This window comes from Panthera leo, chromosome B2, assembly GCF_018350215.1.
Source record: "Panthera leo isolate Ple1 chromosome B2, P.leo_Ple1_pat1.1, whole genome shotgun sequence".
Lineage (NCBI taxonomy): Eukaryota > Metazoa > Chordata > Mammalia > Carnivora > Felidae > Panthera > Panthera leo.
In genome coordinates this window covers 10,847,163-10,863,853 of record NC_056683.1, presented here as the reverse complement: position 1 = coordinate 10,863,853, position 16,691 = coordinate 10,847,163, and the positions used below count along the sequence as shown (strand labels likewise).

The 16,691-nt window shown below is 42.9% G+C and overlaps 1 protein-coding gene and 1 long non-coding RNA gene across 2 annotated transcripts in view; one reads left to right on the top strand and one right to left on the bottom strand.

The window, feature by feature from the left end:
- The window catches only part of RNF144B (ring finger protein 144B), an 80,256-nt gene that overhangs the window by 34,688 nt on the left and 28,877 nt on the right, over positions 1-16,691 (top strand). Inside the window, exon 3 of the mRNA XM_042937796.1 lies at positions 4,251-4,355. Coding sequence (XP_042793730.1) covers positions 4,251-4,355 — 105 coding nt within the window. The remainder of the gene's footprint in view (positions 1-4,250; positions 4,356-16,691) is intronic.
- On the bottom strand, positions 8,708-16,691 carry LOC122219525. The gene is made up of 2 exons (XR_006202422.1): positions 16,399-16,691; positions 8,708-8,899 (listed from the first exon to the last, which is right to left on the bottom strand). It is a non-coding gene; the product is annotated as an uncharacterized LOC122219525 (long non-coding RNA).

Sequence of the window (16,691 nt, the reverse complement as noted above, 5' to 3'; positions counted from 1 at the left end):
TCCAATGGAGGCCCGAGTCGCGGGTGGTGAAAGAACTCACCTGAGGCAGGACTAGGAGATAGAAGTTTGTAGAATACACCGTGAGGGAGCGGCAGGCAGGATAGCAGAGGAGGGGCTGTCTGCCTAGAAATGTCGTTTTTGTTTTTTAATGTGACTCCATGGTGGTAGTTTTCTTTTTTCTCTTTCTTTCTGCCTTCATTTACAGTCTAGATGCTTCAGCCAGAGGTCTTGAGGAAGAGAGGGAGGGTTTGAGGTTCAATTTTTAGTGAAAGGTAACGAAAGACATCCAACGAACTGAAGGCACTTGAAAATTCAATAAGAAACAATCACCGGGTCTTGTCCCTCTTTGCCTTTGACTAGAAATGCAGGCTCACAGTGATGGGGAGTCAGGTTCTGTCATCGCAACACTTGGCAGCTTATGGTACATACCTCCGTCTCAGACCAGTGTTTCTCAGAATTAAAAGGGCGTGTAGGGTATATACGTATATATTATACCCTGTAGTCAGTGTATACAGCTGTAACTTCTCTCCTAAAATCATGGTTCACGTGGTATTGTGGCCACAAGAGTCCTTGATGGCAGCTTGAGAAGTTACTGGGTTTACATGTCGTGGTTGCCGTACCCAAGAACATGACATTAACAAATAGAATATCTGTTGCAGGGGTGCCTGGGTGCCTCAGTTAAGCGTCTGACTCTTGATCTTGCCTCAGGTCATGTTCTCACAGTTCATGGGTTCAAGCCCCGCATTAGACTGTGTGCTGACAGTGGGGATCCTGCTTGGGATTCTCTCCCTCCCTCTCTCTGCCCCGCCCCTGCTCACTTGCTCTCTCTCTCAAAATAAATAAACTTAAAAAATTAAAAAAAAATCTGTTGTAAACTCTTGGGAAAGCTTATAGTTCAATTTTACAAGTTTGCAATATACATTGAAATGATTTTTTTTTTTTTTTTTGCCTGTACAGGCTCACATGGTCTATAGTTTGTATTTAACTCTAAGCTTTTTCAGTAGATGCAAATAGTTCTTTTTTAATTTTTTTTAATGTTTAGTTTTGAGAAAGAGCATGAATGGAGGAGGGGCAGAGAGAGGGGGGATACAAAATCCGAAGCAGGCTCCAGGCTCCAGGCTCTGAGCTGTCAGCACAGAGCCCAAAACAGGGCTCGAACCCACAAACTGGGAGATCATGACCTGAGCTAAGGTCGGACGCTTAACCAACTGAGCCACCCAGGTGCCCCTGGATGCAAATAGTTCTGAGGAGAGGCTTGAATAGAGGTATATATGATGTTCTGTTACAAATAGCTGTTCTGTTTATGGAGCTTCTGTACCACAGTGACTTAACTGGTTTTCTGAAGGGAGTGGAGAAAGGGTAATCTCAGAAGGCCAAAGGATTAACATTTCCCCAGAAAGCTTCCGCTAGAAAGTCTAAGATCATGTGGAGGTAGAAATAAAACCAAATACCCTGCAATTTAAGAATTTTCAAAGGGTTCCCGTATACAGTATTACAGGTTTGTGTTTGTGTGTACGAGGGTTTTAAGCCCTGTGAGGTCACCATAACAGGTATTGTTGTTGGTTGTTTTTTCAATTAAGAGAAGCGAGTCTGGGGAGCAGTTTAAGTAACTTTCCTCTTGTCACCTGATGGAGTGGAACCATGGCTAGGGCCCAGATATTCTGACAGGCGTTCACGGCACAGTTCACTCTGTTTTCTCAGATACCTCCCCCCTGAGCCTAGAGACCGTACATTTTCAGAGTCTCTCTGCTCAAATGTCAAGGGGCAGCTGTGGGTATCAGGGTGGTCACACTGGAGTCTGTGTGGCACAGGGATGGCAGAGAGGTCCTTAGGAGCAGAGCCGGTGGACAGGCCTTCGCATCGTTGATTCACTCGTCCCTTGGTGTGGCCCTCCTTTCTGTGAGCCAGCTTTGCTGCTCCTCTCGAGTTTGGCCTGTGCCCTGAAATTCTTCCCCGCATTTCCTTGCTCTGGCTCTCCTGTGTTTCCCCTTCTTCTTGGTACAAGAGACCATGATTAGCGCAGTAACTCCTAGAGCAAATGATCGTTCACCGTTGTCTCCAACAAGAAAGTAAGAGCTAAAATACAGTACCTATATGCAGTCCACTGCCGGAGGAACTCCTTAGAAGGACCCCTGTTCCCAGATGTCTTTATTCTCCAGTTCATACCAAATCGTCTTTTCTTTTCCAATTCATACTGAGCATCTCTCCAGGTCTTTAAACACCATTTGAAAACATTTTTCATGATTCCTCAGTATTCCATTGTATGAATTTAGCATAGTTTATAAAGTGGTGATCATTTATAATTGGGTTCAGAATGGGTTCAGTATTACAGCATCAGTATTCTGACCATAGAATTTATTTAATATTAAGCTTTTTAAAATTTTTTTACTTTGTTTTTTTTTTAATGTTTATTTATTTTTGAGAGAGACAGAGCACGAGTAGGGGAGGGGCAGAGAGAGAGGGAGACACAGAATCTGAAGCAGGCTCCAGGCTCTGAGCTGTCAGCACAGAGGCCAACACGGGGCTCGAACTCATGAACCACGAGGTCATGACCTGAGCCAAAATCAGACGCTTAACTGACTGAGCTACCCAGGTGCCCCTATTAAACTTTTTTTTTTTTTTTAAATGTTTACTCATTTTGAGAGAGAGAGAGAGAGATAGTGCGCCTGTGAGCGGGGGAAGGGAAGACGGAGGCCCTGGGGCGGTGCGTGGAGAGAGAGACTCCCAAGCAGGCTTCGCACTGTCAGCATGGAGCCCAACATGGGGCTCGAACTCACGAACCCTGAGATCATGACCTCAGCTGAAATCAAGAGTCGGATGCCTAGAAGACTGAGCCACCCAGGTGCCCCAGTAGTTAAGCTTTTATAAAAGGTTGGTACAATAGCAATATTTGTAATGAGGCAGGTTGATACATAAGTGTATAAATTTGAAAAATCTGAACTCAGTTTTAAATGATCACCACTTTAGAAGAATCATTAATTCATCGACTAGCTTATGTATTTTTTCGGTGTTATCCTCCAACATGTGTGCTTGACCTTTCGTCATGCACACAGAGCTCACCAATTATGAGCAAAATTGACAAGATCAACTTCCAGATTTCCTAAGAGTTCCGTCTTCTGGAACGGTGGCCCTCAATCTCCTGTGGGTGTGTTGGGCTGGGTTGGGAGGGAGAAGGGGGGACTCGGAGGTTTCCCTAATGCTGCCAGCCCCTCTCCTGCCTTCTCAGTCTGACCCCGTCTTCATCCACTACCCACGATCCAGGTACAACAGGCAGTGAGAAGACTAAATTTGTTCTTGGTATTATCCCTCTTCTTTCTGGATTTCTTTTTTCAATCCAGTTTCTTCTTTCCCCAGGTTCTACTCAAACCTCCTCACCAAAGCATCCACCAAAGCCCATAGTTTTGGGAAGGTCTCATTCTCCCAAATTGTCTTTGACATTATATTTCCCAGGTGTATTTGCTATTATGAGTGTTCCTACGTAAGTCAGTGCCTTAATCTTACAATTGACCCTTGAATCACACAGGGGTTAGGGGCTCCGACACCCCTCCCATGAAGTTGAAGATCTACATATAACTTTTGACTCTCCCAAAACTTGCCTACTGTTGACTAGAAGCCTTCCTGATAAACAGTTGATTAGCACGTTTTGTATATGTATTATATACTGTATTCTTGCAATAAAGTAGGCTACAGAAAATATTAAGAAAATCATAAGACAAAATACATTTGCTGTACTGGACCGTATTTATTAAAAAAAAACCTACATATCAGTGGGCCCATGCAGTTCAAACCTGTGTTGTTCAAGGATCAGCTGTATTTTGATTCTGTCTGGCTCTCTCTGCATGAGAGTCACAGGGTTCTACTTTGGGGCAAAGGACTACTAGGTAAGAACGGAATTAGGAAGTCATAGAAGTTAAAAAAGAGAAAAAGTAAAGAGAAGGCATTTGCCATTAGTGCAAAAGAGTGGTTCTTCTTTGCCAAACCTGTGGGGGATAAAATGTGTGAGCTTACAGGAGTTTGACTTGTGGCCTTGAATAAACTCGATATTGAGGTCATACATAATTAATCGCCTGTCTTGCCTTCTTTCCAAAGTGATGGCTCTTACTGTTCACACTTGGGATAACTGATGTTTCCTGAGTCCAAGAGCCCCAGGACTGCCAAGGAAGGAAGGAAGGAAGAGGCAGCAGCGGTTACATAACCTTGGTGCTACTGTAATGCGATGGGTAATTGTCTTTTTTCTTCTTAACTTCTAGTGCTTGAAGCAGTACCTGCAGCTGGCAATCCGAGAGGGATGCGGATCTCCCATCTCTTGCCCCGACACGGTGTGCCTCGGCCGCGGGATCCTGCAGGAAGCGGAGGTACGGATGAGTGCCGTGCCCTTCCCCCTTTCCTGTTGACATTATTCCGTAGGATCTTGACTCTTTATGTACTTCCCCACCAGGGAGTCTAGACACAAAATACAGAGGCTAACTTTTTAAAGGAGTACTTGATTTCTGCATACCTATGGATCCTTCATATAAGGTGTTAAAGCTGTATCTCAGATCTGTTTATAAATGCAGTCTGAGTGTTGGAGAAGCTCGAGAATGGGCGAAGGTGCTAGAAACCACATTTACCAAATGTGTGCTATGGAGGCTGAGTAACGAGGAGTCTTGTGATCTTTAATACTTTAAAGATAAACAGATGACAGATTTCAACCAGTTATAGACATTAGAAATAGTGCCATCCTACAAAGGTAGACTGAGTCGGACGATTTCCACAGGAGTTTCGTTTGATCTTTGTTGGGCATCAGAAATGTCTTTTTTGAGCAAGTTCTTCCCCCATTTTCTTAAGACTGTGATCTGTCTCTTTGCTTCGTTTCTTCAATCCCTGATCATTAGCTTGCCCTTGAATCTGCTTTTAATCTTCAAGTCCTGCTCACTTTAAATCAGAGGATAACCAGCTCTTGCCCATTTTGGGGAAATTTGTAAGCCTGGGAAAGAGGGCCCAAGAAACAGAGGAAATCAGTTATTCGTTCGGCAAACACTGTGCATCAGGTGCTCTTCTGGAATCATTCGTAGCTGGTATACCATCCAATCCCTTCACCAAACTTAGGAAATGGGAGCCCAGAGGGTTTAAGTAATTTTCCCAAGAGTGCGTATCTAAAAAGTAGAAGAGCTAGAATTCGAATCCAGTTCTTTCTGGCCACCATAACTATTTGGCTTTAAGAGTGGAATGAGGTAGGGGCGCCTGGGTGGCTCAGTCGGTTAAGCATCCGACTTTGGCTCAGGTCATGATCTCATGGTTCATGGGTTCAAGCCCCACGTCGGGCTCTGTGCTGACAGCTCAGAGCCTGGAGCCTGCTTCGGATTCTGTGTGTGTGTGTGTGTCTCTCTCTCTCTGCCCCTCCCATGCTCATGCTCTGTCTCTCCCTGTCTCTTGAAAATAAATAAACATTGAAAAAAAAAAGTGGAATGAGGTAGGTAGATGATATGATAAAGGACTTGGAGACTCAGTGGTATGTATATGTATATGTGGAAATATATACGTATATGTGTGTGGATATGTATGCGTGTGTGGATATGCTTTGTTTACAAATACATATTCTGTTACATACATATCCTTTGATCTGTAAGCTAAACAGTCCAAAAGATGTTAATAGACCCTTTGTAATCATTCTGCATCTGGGTCTCCCATGTTTGGCTTATAGACTATCACTGAGGTGGTGCAAGTAAGCTTGACATGGTTTTTAGGGAAAAATGAAAAGAATACATAATGGTTTAGAAGTGATTCATTTTAGGAAAACCATGAAATAATTGAATTTTTTGATAAAAAAGTAATCTTGAATACATAATCCTGAGGTGAGAAATATTGGTTACTTTTGTTTGAGGAAAGGGTGGAAGGAAATTAAAGTGGAGAAAGATTGAGTTAGCTACCAAGGATACTATTGATTTGTACAACTTGGAAATGGGTTTTAAAATAAGCCTTGGGGGTTCAGGAGCATCGTTCTATGCACAGTCCTTCTAGAAAAGATGCTTCCTCTTTGATTTGCTTCTCTGATACTCTCATCAGTGAGCAGTGTTTCCTAAGCATGCAGTGACCTGTGTCAGGTCAGGATAGAGACACGAGTAAGGCCGGCCCAGCGTTGCCCTCCTGAAGCTTCTGATCTAGCAGAGTGGCAATTAACCTGGTGACAAGTAAGATAGTTCTAGTAAGTCAAATGCCTGACATGAAGCAGGCAGCAAGAGCTGTGTCTCATAGGAAATCCTAGTTAATTTATGTATGCAAAGTCTATTAAAAATAAGTGAAATGAAGAGTTTGATGAAGTTTCAAAGGCATTTGAAATGAGCCACATTCCTGTGTTCTGGACCTTGAGCTCTCCAATCCAATAGCTGCTAGCTCCATGTGGCTGCTTACATTAAAATTAATTAAAATTAAATAAAATTAAAAATTCATTCCTTTGGTTGCACTAGTCATGTTTCAGGTGCTCGGTAGTAACCACACGTGGCTCATGGTGGCCCGATTAGACACCACAGAATACAGCATCTCCACCATTGTGGAAAGTTCGGTGGCATGGCGGGTTCTAGACTTTTAAAAAAATGGATGGTAACCACTAGCCACAGATACTTGGGTTATCAAATGTTAGAGCCCATGTGTTTAGGCAAGTGAGTGAAGACAGTCCATGGTTTGTCTTGCCGTTCTCTAGAACAGAGTTCGACTTTTCTGATTTTCTTAGTATAGAATTTTCTTTTCACACTCCCCTGCAGTTCTCACCCCTGTCTTATTTCTTACCCTTTTCCTGTTGTACATCCTCATTCACACTTCCCTGGTACTCTGTGTACCCAGTTTGACTCTCAAAACGGTTTTAACTTTTAGGCTGTACGGAAACCAAACAAACCCATAGTGTCTCTTAGAAATTACCAAAGGCTATTTGACAAAAAAAAAAAAACAAAAACATCCTCCGAACTAAAAACTATGGTTATTTCTTCAATTCCTTAAAGTCTGTTTCCCATTAGGTGAGCAAGAAGGCACCCAAGGCATTAAAGGACCATTTCTGTACCCACTTGCTGAAGAGCCTGACTAAAGATGGGCACGGATGTGTAGTAATCAAAGTTCCTAACCAACTGGCCACTTGTGTTTTCCCGCAGAGTAAAATATTGTGGGGGTAGTAGTGACGGTCTCTCATTTTGAATTTAGACATGAATAGGGTATTATGTTAGAGATATTTGGTAGCTTTATCAGTTTATATGGGGCCACTTGTTTTTAAAAATTAATTTTTAATTCATTGATTAATTTGGAGAGTGTGAGCAGGGGAGAGACAGAGAGAGAGAGAGAGAGAGAGAGAGAATATCTTAAGCAGGCTCCATGCCCAATGCAGAGCCCAACGTGGGACTCCATCTCAACTGTGGGATCATGACCTGATCCGAAATCGAGAGCTGGATGTTTAACCCAGGCATCCCTGGGACCACTCCTTTCAAAGCAGATACCACATACACGTGAACTTGGGCTGGACCATCTTCCTTTCTGGCTTCCTTTATATCAAGCTTTCTCTTACATAGTTATTATAATAGATAGCTCTTAATCCAGATATGGTCAAGTATATCACAATGGCGTCACCCAACTCATTGCTTGACTGGATTCTGTCTCTATAACTACTTACTGTGCCTTTAAAAAAATGTTTAATCATACAGGTAACGCGGAGACATACTTTGCATGTTAAAAATAATGATGGTTAAGACTCGAGTTCCCTTGGTGCTGCTGCTGTTTATGTTACCATGTGCGTGGTTCTTCATCATCCATTGTCTTCTAAGATGCATGGTAGCGTAACATTTCTTTACCTTCAGGGGACGCCAGCAATTTAGGCTCTTTTGTCCAAATGCTTTCCAGGGTAGATCTCACTCACGTGGTTGCCTGTGCTCCTGGCGTCCGCCTCCTGTTCGCTGTGGGTCCTGCCTGCCTTCCTACCGCTTCCTATGAGCTCAGCTGTGGTTCTGCCCTTGCACTTTTGTTTATCAGGAGTAGCTTCATTAGCGAGACACTTAATGCCCCATCCAAGTACCCTTGGCTTATGGAGGAAACAGTAGAAAAGGCATCTTTGCTTGCACGTCACGCAAGTTGGTGGGAGGCGGTGGCTACAGGTCACCCCGCTGGGGGCCCCGGACGAGTAAAACTTGGCCTTCCTTGCACCATCATGTACTTCCGGCCGTGGACTTACGAGAGGTGGGGCGCAGATTGTTTGCTCATAGCTCTACTTCAGGCAAGTCCTCCCCTGGGAGTTAGTAGCCCTGTTCTAACGGCGATGACTAATGGAGCCCTTCCCTCACAGTGGAAGGGAAATAGCACCCGCCACTTGCTGGGGGAGCCCGAGCCGTGTGTCTGGGGCCTGTAAACTTGGAGTGGTGAGCACATACCTACCATTACATGGCCTGAGTGATGGAGCTTCCTCTCTCTGCCAGCTGGCAGTGGAGGGCCGAGAACAGCTTCTCAACAACCAGCCCTCCCCCTAGCTCCTGGGGCATTGAAATGACCCGCCTGCATTTGGCTGCTAGAGCCCCCACATGCACCAGAGCAAGGATGCACCAAGAATGGGGGCTGCAGAATTTCTACAGGAGGAGCTTTAGGGTGGGGCACCGTGGAGGACCAGGAGAGAGGAACGGGGGGCAGTGGCGTGCTAAGGAATTTGAAGCTACGTTTGCAAAATAAATACGGTTTTTACTCCTGTTGCATGTTTATTGGGGTGGTTTCGGTAAAGGTTGCTGGAATTAGAGCGATCCATGTGTTCCCCACAAAGTCCCCGTCAGCACAGCCCCCACTTGCCATCTCTTCTCACACTCTTCCTTCGTATCATCAGTGCGAGGTGGGGCAGAGAGGGAGGAGGAGGACGCCCAGGCAGGCAGCCAGAGCCCTGTTGCTGCGGTTGAAAGATCTGCACGGGAAGGGACCAAAGTGTGTCTGTCATAACCTTTGGCCGCGATGCATGTTAGCCCGAGAAGAGTCGAAACTTGGGGTGGCGACAGATAAAGAAATCTGTTATGCCGGCGTTAATAGATATTCTTGAGATTCCCAGTTGAATTTTATTTCAGAAGGTATTTAAGGCTTTGCTTTAAAACTGCGTATAAATGGGGGTGCCTGGGTGGCTTAGTCGGTTGAGCATCTGATTTCCGCGCAGGTCGTGATCTTGTGGTTTGTGGGTTCGAGCCCCACATGGGGCTCTGTGCTGACAGGGCGGAGCCTGCTTAGAATTCTCTGTCTCCCTCTCTCTCTCTCTCTCTCTCTCTGCCCCTCCCCGACTTGTACTCTCTCTCTTTCTCAAAAATAAACATTAAAAAAAATTAAAAACCGATTATAAATGGAGAATAACGTTTCTGATTCTGAGCTTTTCCTTTAAAGGCGGCTATAAGAAGAATAAGCAGCAACGGGTTGAATGTGCCATGTGGATGTGCTCATGGGCGTATCCCTTTTACCCACAGAGCAGGCAGGCGGGGGAGAGAGGCAGGGGACGGTGTGGGAAGGTGCACAGAAGCCTCTGTAGACAGGTGAATAAAGAGTAGCAAGGGCAGCCCTCTTGAGGGAATTGTGAGCATAATTCTGGCCCTGGAGTTCTAGCTTCCGCCATCTTTTCCACGTCCCCAGAGGGCCCTGCCTTCTGGTTTCTCAGACAGTTATACCCTCTTGTTTTTTCCAGCAGGTTCCATATCTTGTATGTAGGGAAGGAGATGTGAGCTTGGTTAGTACACTCGATGGATGTGCCATTTTTCCTTTTTGGGTAGAAAGTGCAGTTCTTATTTTCTGGGTCGAGATAAGAAACATTGGTAATTTTTGTGTAAGTGTGGTAAGGCACTTATCCATAAAACTGGGACTGTTTTTTTTTTTTTTGCTGGTATTTTTGCAAGTCATAGCCCCTCAAAAATTGCCAAGGCCTTGACATGCTATAATGATCTCCTCGTGGTCAATTCCATCTTCAAATATACTGGTCCCTTGTATTCTTTGTTGGGTCTCTTTGATTTTTTTTTTTTTTTTTAACGTTTATTTATTTTTGAGACAGAGAGAGACAGAGCATGAATGGGGGAGGGTCAGAGAGAGGGAGACACAGAATCTGAAACAGGCTCCGGGCTCTGAGCTGTCAGCACAGGGGCCCGACGCGGGGCTCGAACTCACGGACCGCGAGATTGTGACCTGAGCCGAAGTCGGCGCTCAACCGACTGAGCCACCCAGGCGCCCCAGGTCTGTGATTTTTTAAAGCAACTGTAGCAGAAATATGATTTGAAAGGCCAAACCCAAGTAAAGACTAGGCTTTTCTTTTTTCTTTTTCTCTTCTCACCTGGCTTTCTAGACCTTGATGAGAGGTACTTACATGAAGCCCACCCCTAGCTTCAATGTTGGAACCATTTCATTTTCCTGACTAAAAGACAATATGTATTTTAATCATATATAGTATTTTATTTGCAAGATATTGAACAATTGTCAGTATTATGGGAATACACCGCTTTCGGCATAAATGTTTCTCTGGCAAACAGGCTCCACCCTCTGCCCCCCTTTTTCTTCTTTGGTTTTTGTAGGGCTAATGTCGGTGTAGGTGGTGATGTCTGCTCAAATATTATAATCATAGTTAATATAGTAAACAAGGGGGTGCCTCACCTTTAATTTCTTCTCAGTTGCGAATGTTAGGTCTATCCAGTTAACCTTCATGTGTAACATTTCTAGCACGCCCCCTCCCCCCCCCCCCCCCCCCCCCCCCCCCGCCGTGTATGTATATCCTGAGAGCCCTGGTTACGCTCGGCTACAGTTGGAGTGGAAAGGAAAAGTGAAGACTTTCAGCAAAGTAGGACCTGAATCCTCAGGTTAATTTTTTACCAGAAAAAAAAGATAGAGATTATGGGCAATTAGTGGCTTTTGTTCTTATTGTTCTGATGTTACTGCTTTTGTTCTGTTAAAATGAAAGTGAACTTATTTTATCTTTGAATTAAATTTTCTTTCTTTTTGGAAAGAATTTCTAGAATGATGAGGATGAGAAAAAGTGGTTTTTCATAGGAGGAGAGAGAAGTTTTTCTTTTTTATTGAACAGGCAGATTAATATAAATTTCAAAGGAGAAATAGCAAAAAAAAATCACTTTAAATCAAGATAAGAATTTTTTAGTAGTTGATCTGAGGCAATCGTCCTGTTGGTAGTTGAGAAGATACTTAGGAACGTTTGTTTCCACGGCTTGAATGTAGGTCTGGTTATTAGTGGATGAGAACCCACTGAATAAAAAAAATATCAGTAGTCCATACTGACCTGAATAAATAAATGAATAATAAATGGGAGAGAAGGGACTGATCTTTCTTTGTTTTTTTTTTAAAATTAATTAATTTTTAAGTTTACATCCAAGTTAGTTAGCATATAGTGCAACAATGGTTTCAGGAATAGATTCCCTAGTGCCCCTTACCCATTCAGCCCATCACCCCCGCCATAACCCCTCCAGCAACCCTCTTTGTTCTCTATATTTAAGAGTCTCTTATGTTTTGTCCCCCTCCCTGTTTTTACATTATTTTTCTTTCCCTTTCCTTGTGTTCATCTGCTTTGTATATTAGATTCCTCATATGAGGGAAGTCATATGATATGTCTGTCTCCAATTTCGCTCAGCATAATACCCTCCGGTTCCAACCACGTAGTTGCAGATGGCAAGATTCCATTCTTTTTGATTGCTGAGTAATACTCCAGTGTGTGTGTGTGTGTGTGTGTGTGTGTGTGCGCGCGCGCCCACATGCGCACGCGTGTATATGTACACACACACACACACACACACACACACCACATCTTCTTTATCCATTCATCTACTGATAGACATTTGGGCTCTTTCCATACTTTGGCTATTGTCGATAGTGCTGCTGTGAACATTGGGGTGCATGTGACCCTCAGAAACAGCACACCTGTATCCCTTGGATAAATACCTACTGGTGGGTCGTTTTTTGAGGAACCTCCGTACTGTTTTCCAGAGTGGCTGCACCAGCTTGCATTCCTACCAACAATGCAAAAGAGATCCTCTTTCTCCGCATCCTTGCCAACATCTGTTGTTGCCTGAGTTGTTAATGTTCGCCATTCTGACAGGTGTGAGGTGGTATCTCATTGTGGTTTTGATTTGTATTTCCCTGATGATGCATGATGTTGAGAATTTTTTCGTGTGTCTGTTGGCCATCTGGATGTCTTCTTTGGGGAAGTAAGGGACAGCTCTTTCTTTCAGTAGAAATTCTAATTTCTGAAATTTCTTTTAGTAGAATTCTAATTAACAAATACAGAATGAAGGGTAGAAATAGAAAATCATCATTAAGCAATTACCACAGTAATAACTATTGTAGGCGAGAATTATCAATAGATACAACAATTAGTGGAGCAAAGGTACAATGAGAAAGAGGATATTTGCAGAATCTCAAAATGTATCCCTGCAAGAACCTTTGCTGATGACAAAGGGTGAAGAAATTGGGTAGACACCACCTTGACCAAGCTAAAAAGTCAACACCGCCAGTAATGAGATGGGTGTCCTCATGTACCTCCTGATGGCTCAACATCACTTCTGTGATATTCTTGCCAAAAATGCACAGCCTCAACCTAATCATGAGAATGCATCAGACAAACCCAAATCAGAGAACACTGTACAACATAACTAGCCTGGACTCTTCCAACATGTCAAACAAACAAAGACAAACTGAGGACTTGCCACACATTGGAGAAGGCTAAGGAGAGGCACAGCAATTAAATGCAATTCAGGATCTTGGACTGAAAAAAAAAAAGGCATAAGTGGGACAGTTTTTGACCTTTGAATAAGACTTGCAGGTTGTTTGTTTTGTGTCAATGTAAGTTTCATTATTTTAATTATTAGCCATGGGACGCCTGGGTGGCTTAGTCGGTTAAAGTGTTCAACTCTTGATCTCTGCTCAGGTCATGATCTCACAGTTCATGAGTTCGAGCCCTGTGTTGGGCTCTGCGCTGCCCGAGTGCAGAGCCTGCTTGGGAATCTCTCTCCCCCTCTGTCGGTGCCCCTGCCTCTCGAGCATGCTTTCTCTCTCTCCCTAAATAAATAAATAAATAAATGCATGCATGCATGCATGCATGCCATGGTTATGTAAGGTGTTAACAGAAGGAAAAGTTGGGAGGATGGGATTTAGGAACTCTACCTAAGTTTTGCAATTCTTCGTGAGTCTAAAATTATTTCCAAAAAGAAAAGTTGAAAAGGAGCATTCTGATATGATTTTGAACAATTTGGAATTTCTTTTTTGGCAGGAAGAGGAGAGTGATATATCAAAAGACACCTCTTCATAATCTCTTCTGTTGGGGTTTCAGTTTTGCAATCAGTTTTAGAGTAATTGTGATTGTTTTGGGTTTTGTTTTGTTTTGTTTTTAAAGCAGTAGCCCTTTAACCTGTGACCTGATAGAGCCTTTAATAATTATCCTCACATATTTACTTCCAGGTAAAAAGCTTGAGCAATGGTGACTTTCTCCAAATGGCAATGGAACCAGGATTTTAATTCTTTGGGCCATCTTTTTTTCTTTTTTTTTTTAACAAGGTCTGGCTTTCTCTGACCTAAAGCCATGGGTATAATAGAAACATTTCAGAAAACTAGTCTAATCTTAATATCCAACAAATTGTAAGATCAAGATGTGGATTTTTGTTCCCCAAGGAGCAGATTAAAAAAAACCTTATGTGTCGGTATTGCCTTCTGAGTAATTTAAGTTCCTTGGGGGGACCTTCTGGGTCTCCTTTCCTCATCTGTATCCCTGGCTTCCAGCCAGTGCTATACTCTTCCTGGATCATGGAGCAGAATATGGAGAAAGTGCACCTCTAAGTGGTGGGGGACTGGGAAGAGAACGGTGTGATGGAACTAACTTTTTTTTTTTTAATCACAAATTTCAATAGAAAAAAATTAGATTTGCCTTACTAAGGCTTAATTCCGTAAAAATCTTTGATCTCTGAAAAATGATAAATAGATTTAAAGTAGAGTAAGTGACCAAAAACAAAAAACCCAAAAACAAATTAGAGACCTCTGACTTCCCCGTTGGCAGTAATGTGTCCCCTGATGACATTTATTTTTCTAATTTAAAATTAAACATCCATCTCTCCTGTTGTTGACTTTTTGCTGCATTAATTTGTGTCACTTTTTCATTAGCATTTCATCTGTGTCTAAAATACTTCATCTCCTGTTTGCTTTGTCTTCCAGAAACTGTATTTGACCTTAGCTGTTACATAAATTGCATGTCATTGAAAAACAAACAAACAAACAAACAAACAATTTTTAAGAGTTGACTTTGAGGGGTTTGAAGAAGTTCTTCATCAGTCCAGAAACTATTTTAGATGGAGGCGAATTGAGTACAGGGCTGTCCCATAGAATGAGATCTTTTTTGGGGGTGGGGGTTGAAAATAGAGACACAGATCCTCACCGAGGTCGTTGGGTCCAGATGACAGCATCTCCAAGTCACCTTGGCCCGAAGTTGAAGTAATATTAGGTTATTTGTCCTCTGCCTACGATGAATCAACAACTAAGGAACTAAATTCAGATTCCTGAATGCCTCTCATGCCTTTGGCTGCTTATGTCTTCTGTCCCCAGTTCAGAGGGGTTTTTTTTGTTTTTCTGTTTTTTGTTTTTGAGACACCTTTGTCTTTTAGGAAAGATGCCCAAGTGGTATGTATTCTAACAGATGAAACAAAAGTGGCTTCCAATGTAGTAAAAGTCTAACACCCATCATATAAAATTAACCATAATTTTTTTTACAGTGATTTCTCAGGAGCTTTATTTAAGGCGGCAGATGCAAATGCAACCTTCCCCCCTAGCTGGAGAAAAAAATTCTGTAATTAAATTAAATTAATGTTTTACCATACTTGGGATGGAGAAGACTCAACTTGCCTGTTTCGTGGTCCTTCATAGATTTTAGCTAACTTAGTTTAATTCATTTGCAAAGTAAACAAATTGATTTTTTGTGTGTGAGAAGGAGGATTAGATTCTGGATACCTTTTCAAAAATATTTGTTATGTACAATTTTAAACTGCCTCATTTTTTTTTCACTCTTGTTTTCTTTTTTTTCTTTTTTTAAAAAAATTTTTTTTTTTTACGTTTATTTTTGAGACAGAGAGAGACAGAGCATGAACGGGGGAGGGGCAGACAGAGAGGGAGACACAGAACCGGAAGCAGGCTCCAGACTCTGAGCCATCAGCCCAGAGCCCGACGCGGGGCTCGAACTCACGGTCTGTGAGATCGTGACCTGAGCCGAAGTCGGACGCTTAACCGACTGAGCCACCCAGGTGCCCCATTCACTCTTGTTTTCTTAACGCAGACTTCCTTTCATTAGTTGAACTAATGAATTTCCATCTAGATATATTTTATACCAAAGAATATGCAGTGTGTTAGAGTCAGAATTGCTAAGGCTAAGACTGTGTCCTGTATCAACTTGCCAAATGTTTAGAAGCCTAGTATCACATCTTTTGGTTTTCTCAGTTATGTATCTTTTAAGCAACGTCAATAGAGTTGACGTCAATGGAACTATTATTTTTAGAATGCCAGTTTAAGAGCATTTGGCTTTTCCTGCATCTGACTTTGAAATGCAATTTAAGAAGATTAATCTGAAATGTCATTTGGCCAGGTATGAATCATTGTCATTTACCAGTAAACCTTTGAGTTCATATTGCCATCTGAAATGGAAACGGAGGAGTCTAGCCACAAGAAATAGCTGTAGCATTTTAGCATCTTTAGCATTTTCTTTCCTTTTTTAAAACATGTTTATTTTTGGGAGAGAGCGAGAGAGAGAGCGAGCATGAGCGGGGGAGGGGCAGAGAGAGGGAGACAGAAGATCAGAAGTGGGCTCTGTGCTGACAGCAGCAAGCTTCATGCGGGGCTTGAACTCATGAACTGTGAGATCACGACCTGAGCTGAAGTTGGATGCTCAACCAACTGAACCACCCAGGCTCCCCTTTAGCATTTTCTGCCACGGCATGGATGGCAATCAGTGAAACCACGGGCCCCATGAAGTGATTTTTGCCTGAAGGAATGATTTTTATATTGCTTCAAAGATTCTATTCCCCAGGAAACTAATGAGGTTTTTATAATTCCTGAGGCACTACCTACCTGATCCTAGTTTTTAGGAGTTCTGAAGCTAGGACTATAATCTTTTTTTTTTTTTTTTTTTTAACGTTTATTTATTTTTGAGACCGAGAGAGACAGAGCATGAACGGGGGAGGGTCAGAGAGAGGGAGACACAGAATCTGAAACAGGCTCCAGGCTCTGAGCTGTCAGCACAGAGCCCGACGCGGGGCTTGAACTCACGGACCGCGAGATCATGACCTGAGCCGAAGCTGGCCGCTTAACCGACTGAGCCACCCAGGCACCCCTAGGACTATAATCTTTTAAACATTTCTTAAATGAATGTGGAGAGGAAAGGAGCATCTTTTGTATACGTACACAAATAATTGAGGTCGTCCAAAAGCTTGGTTGTCTGGTCTTAGTAGCTGTTGACGGAAGAACGGAAGCTGACTGGTGGGTCCGGTCATGGGTGCTTTGAGTAGCGACTCCCATCCGTGGCAGAGGACTGGGGCGGATGTCGGAATTGCTCTTTGTGTTACCATGTGAACTGTGGGGAGAAAAAGCAGTCGGAGATCCACTGGTATAAAGTCAGCCAGATGAGGAGAGGTCCTAGAAGGCTGGAATTCTGGGCTCCACTGATGACAGAGACCTCATCTCTTTAATATCTCTGG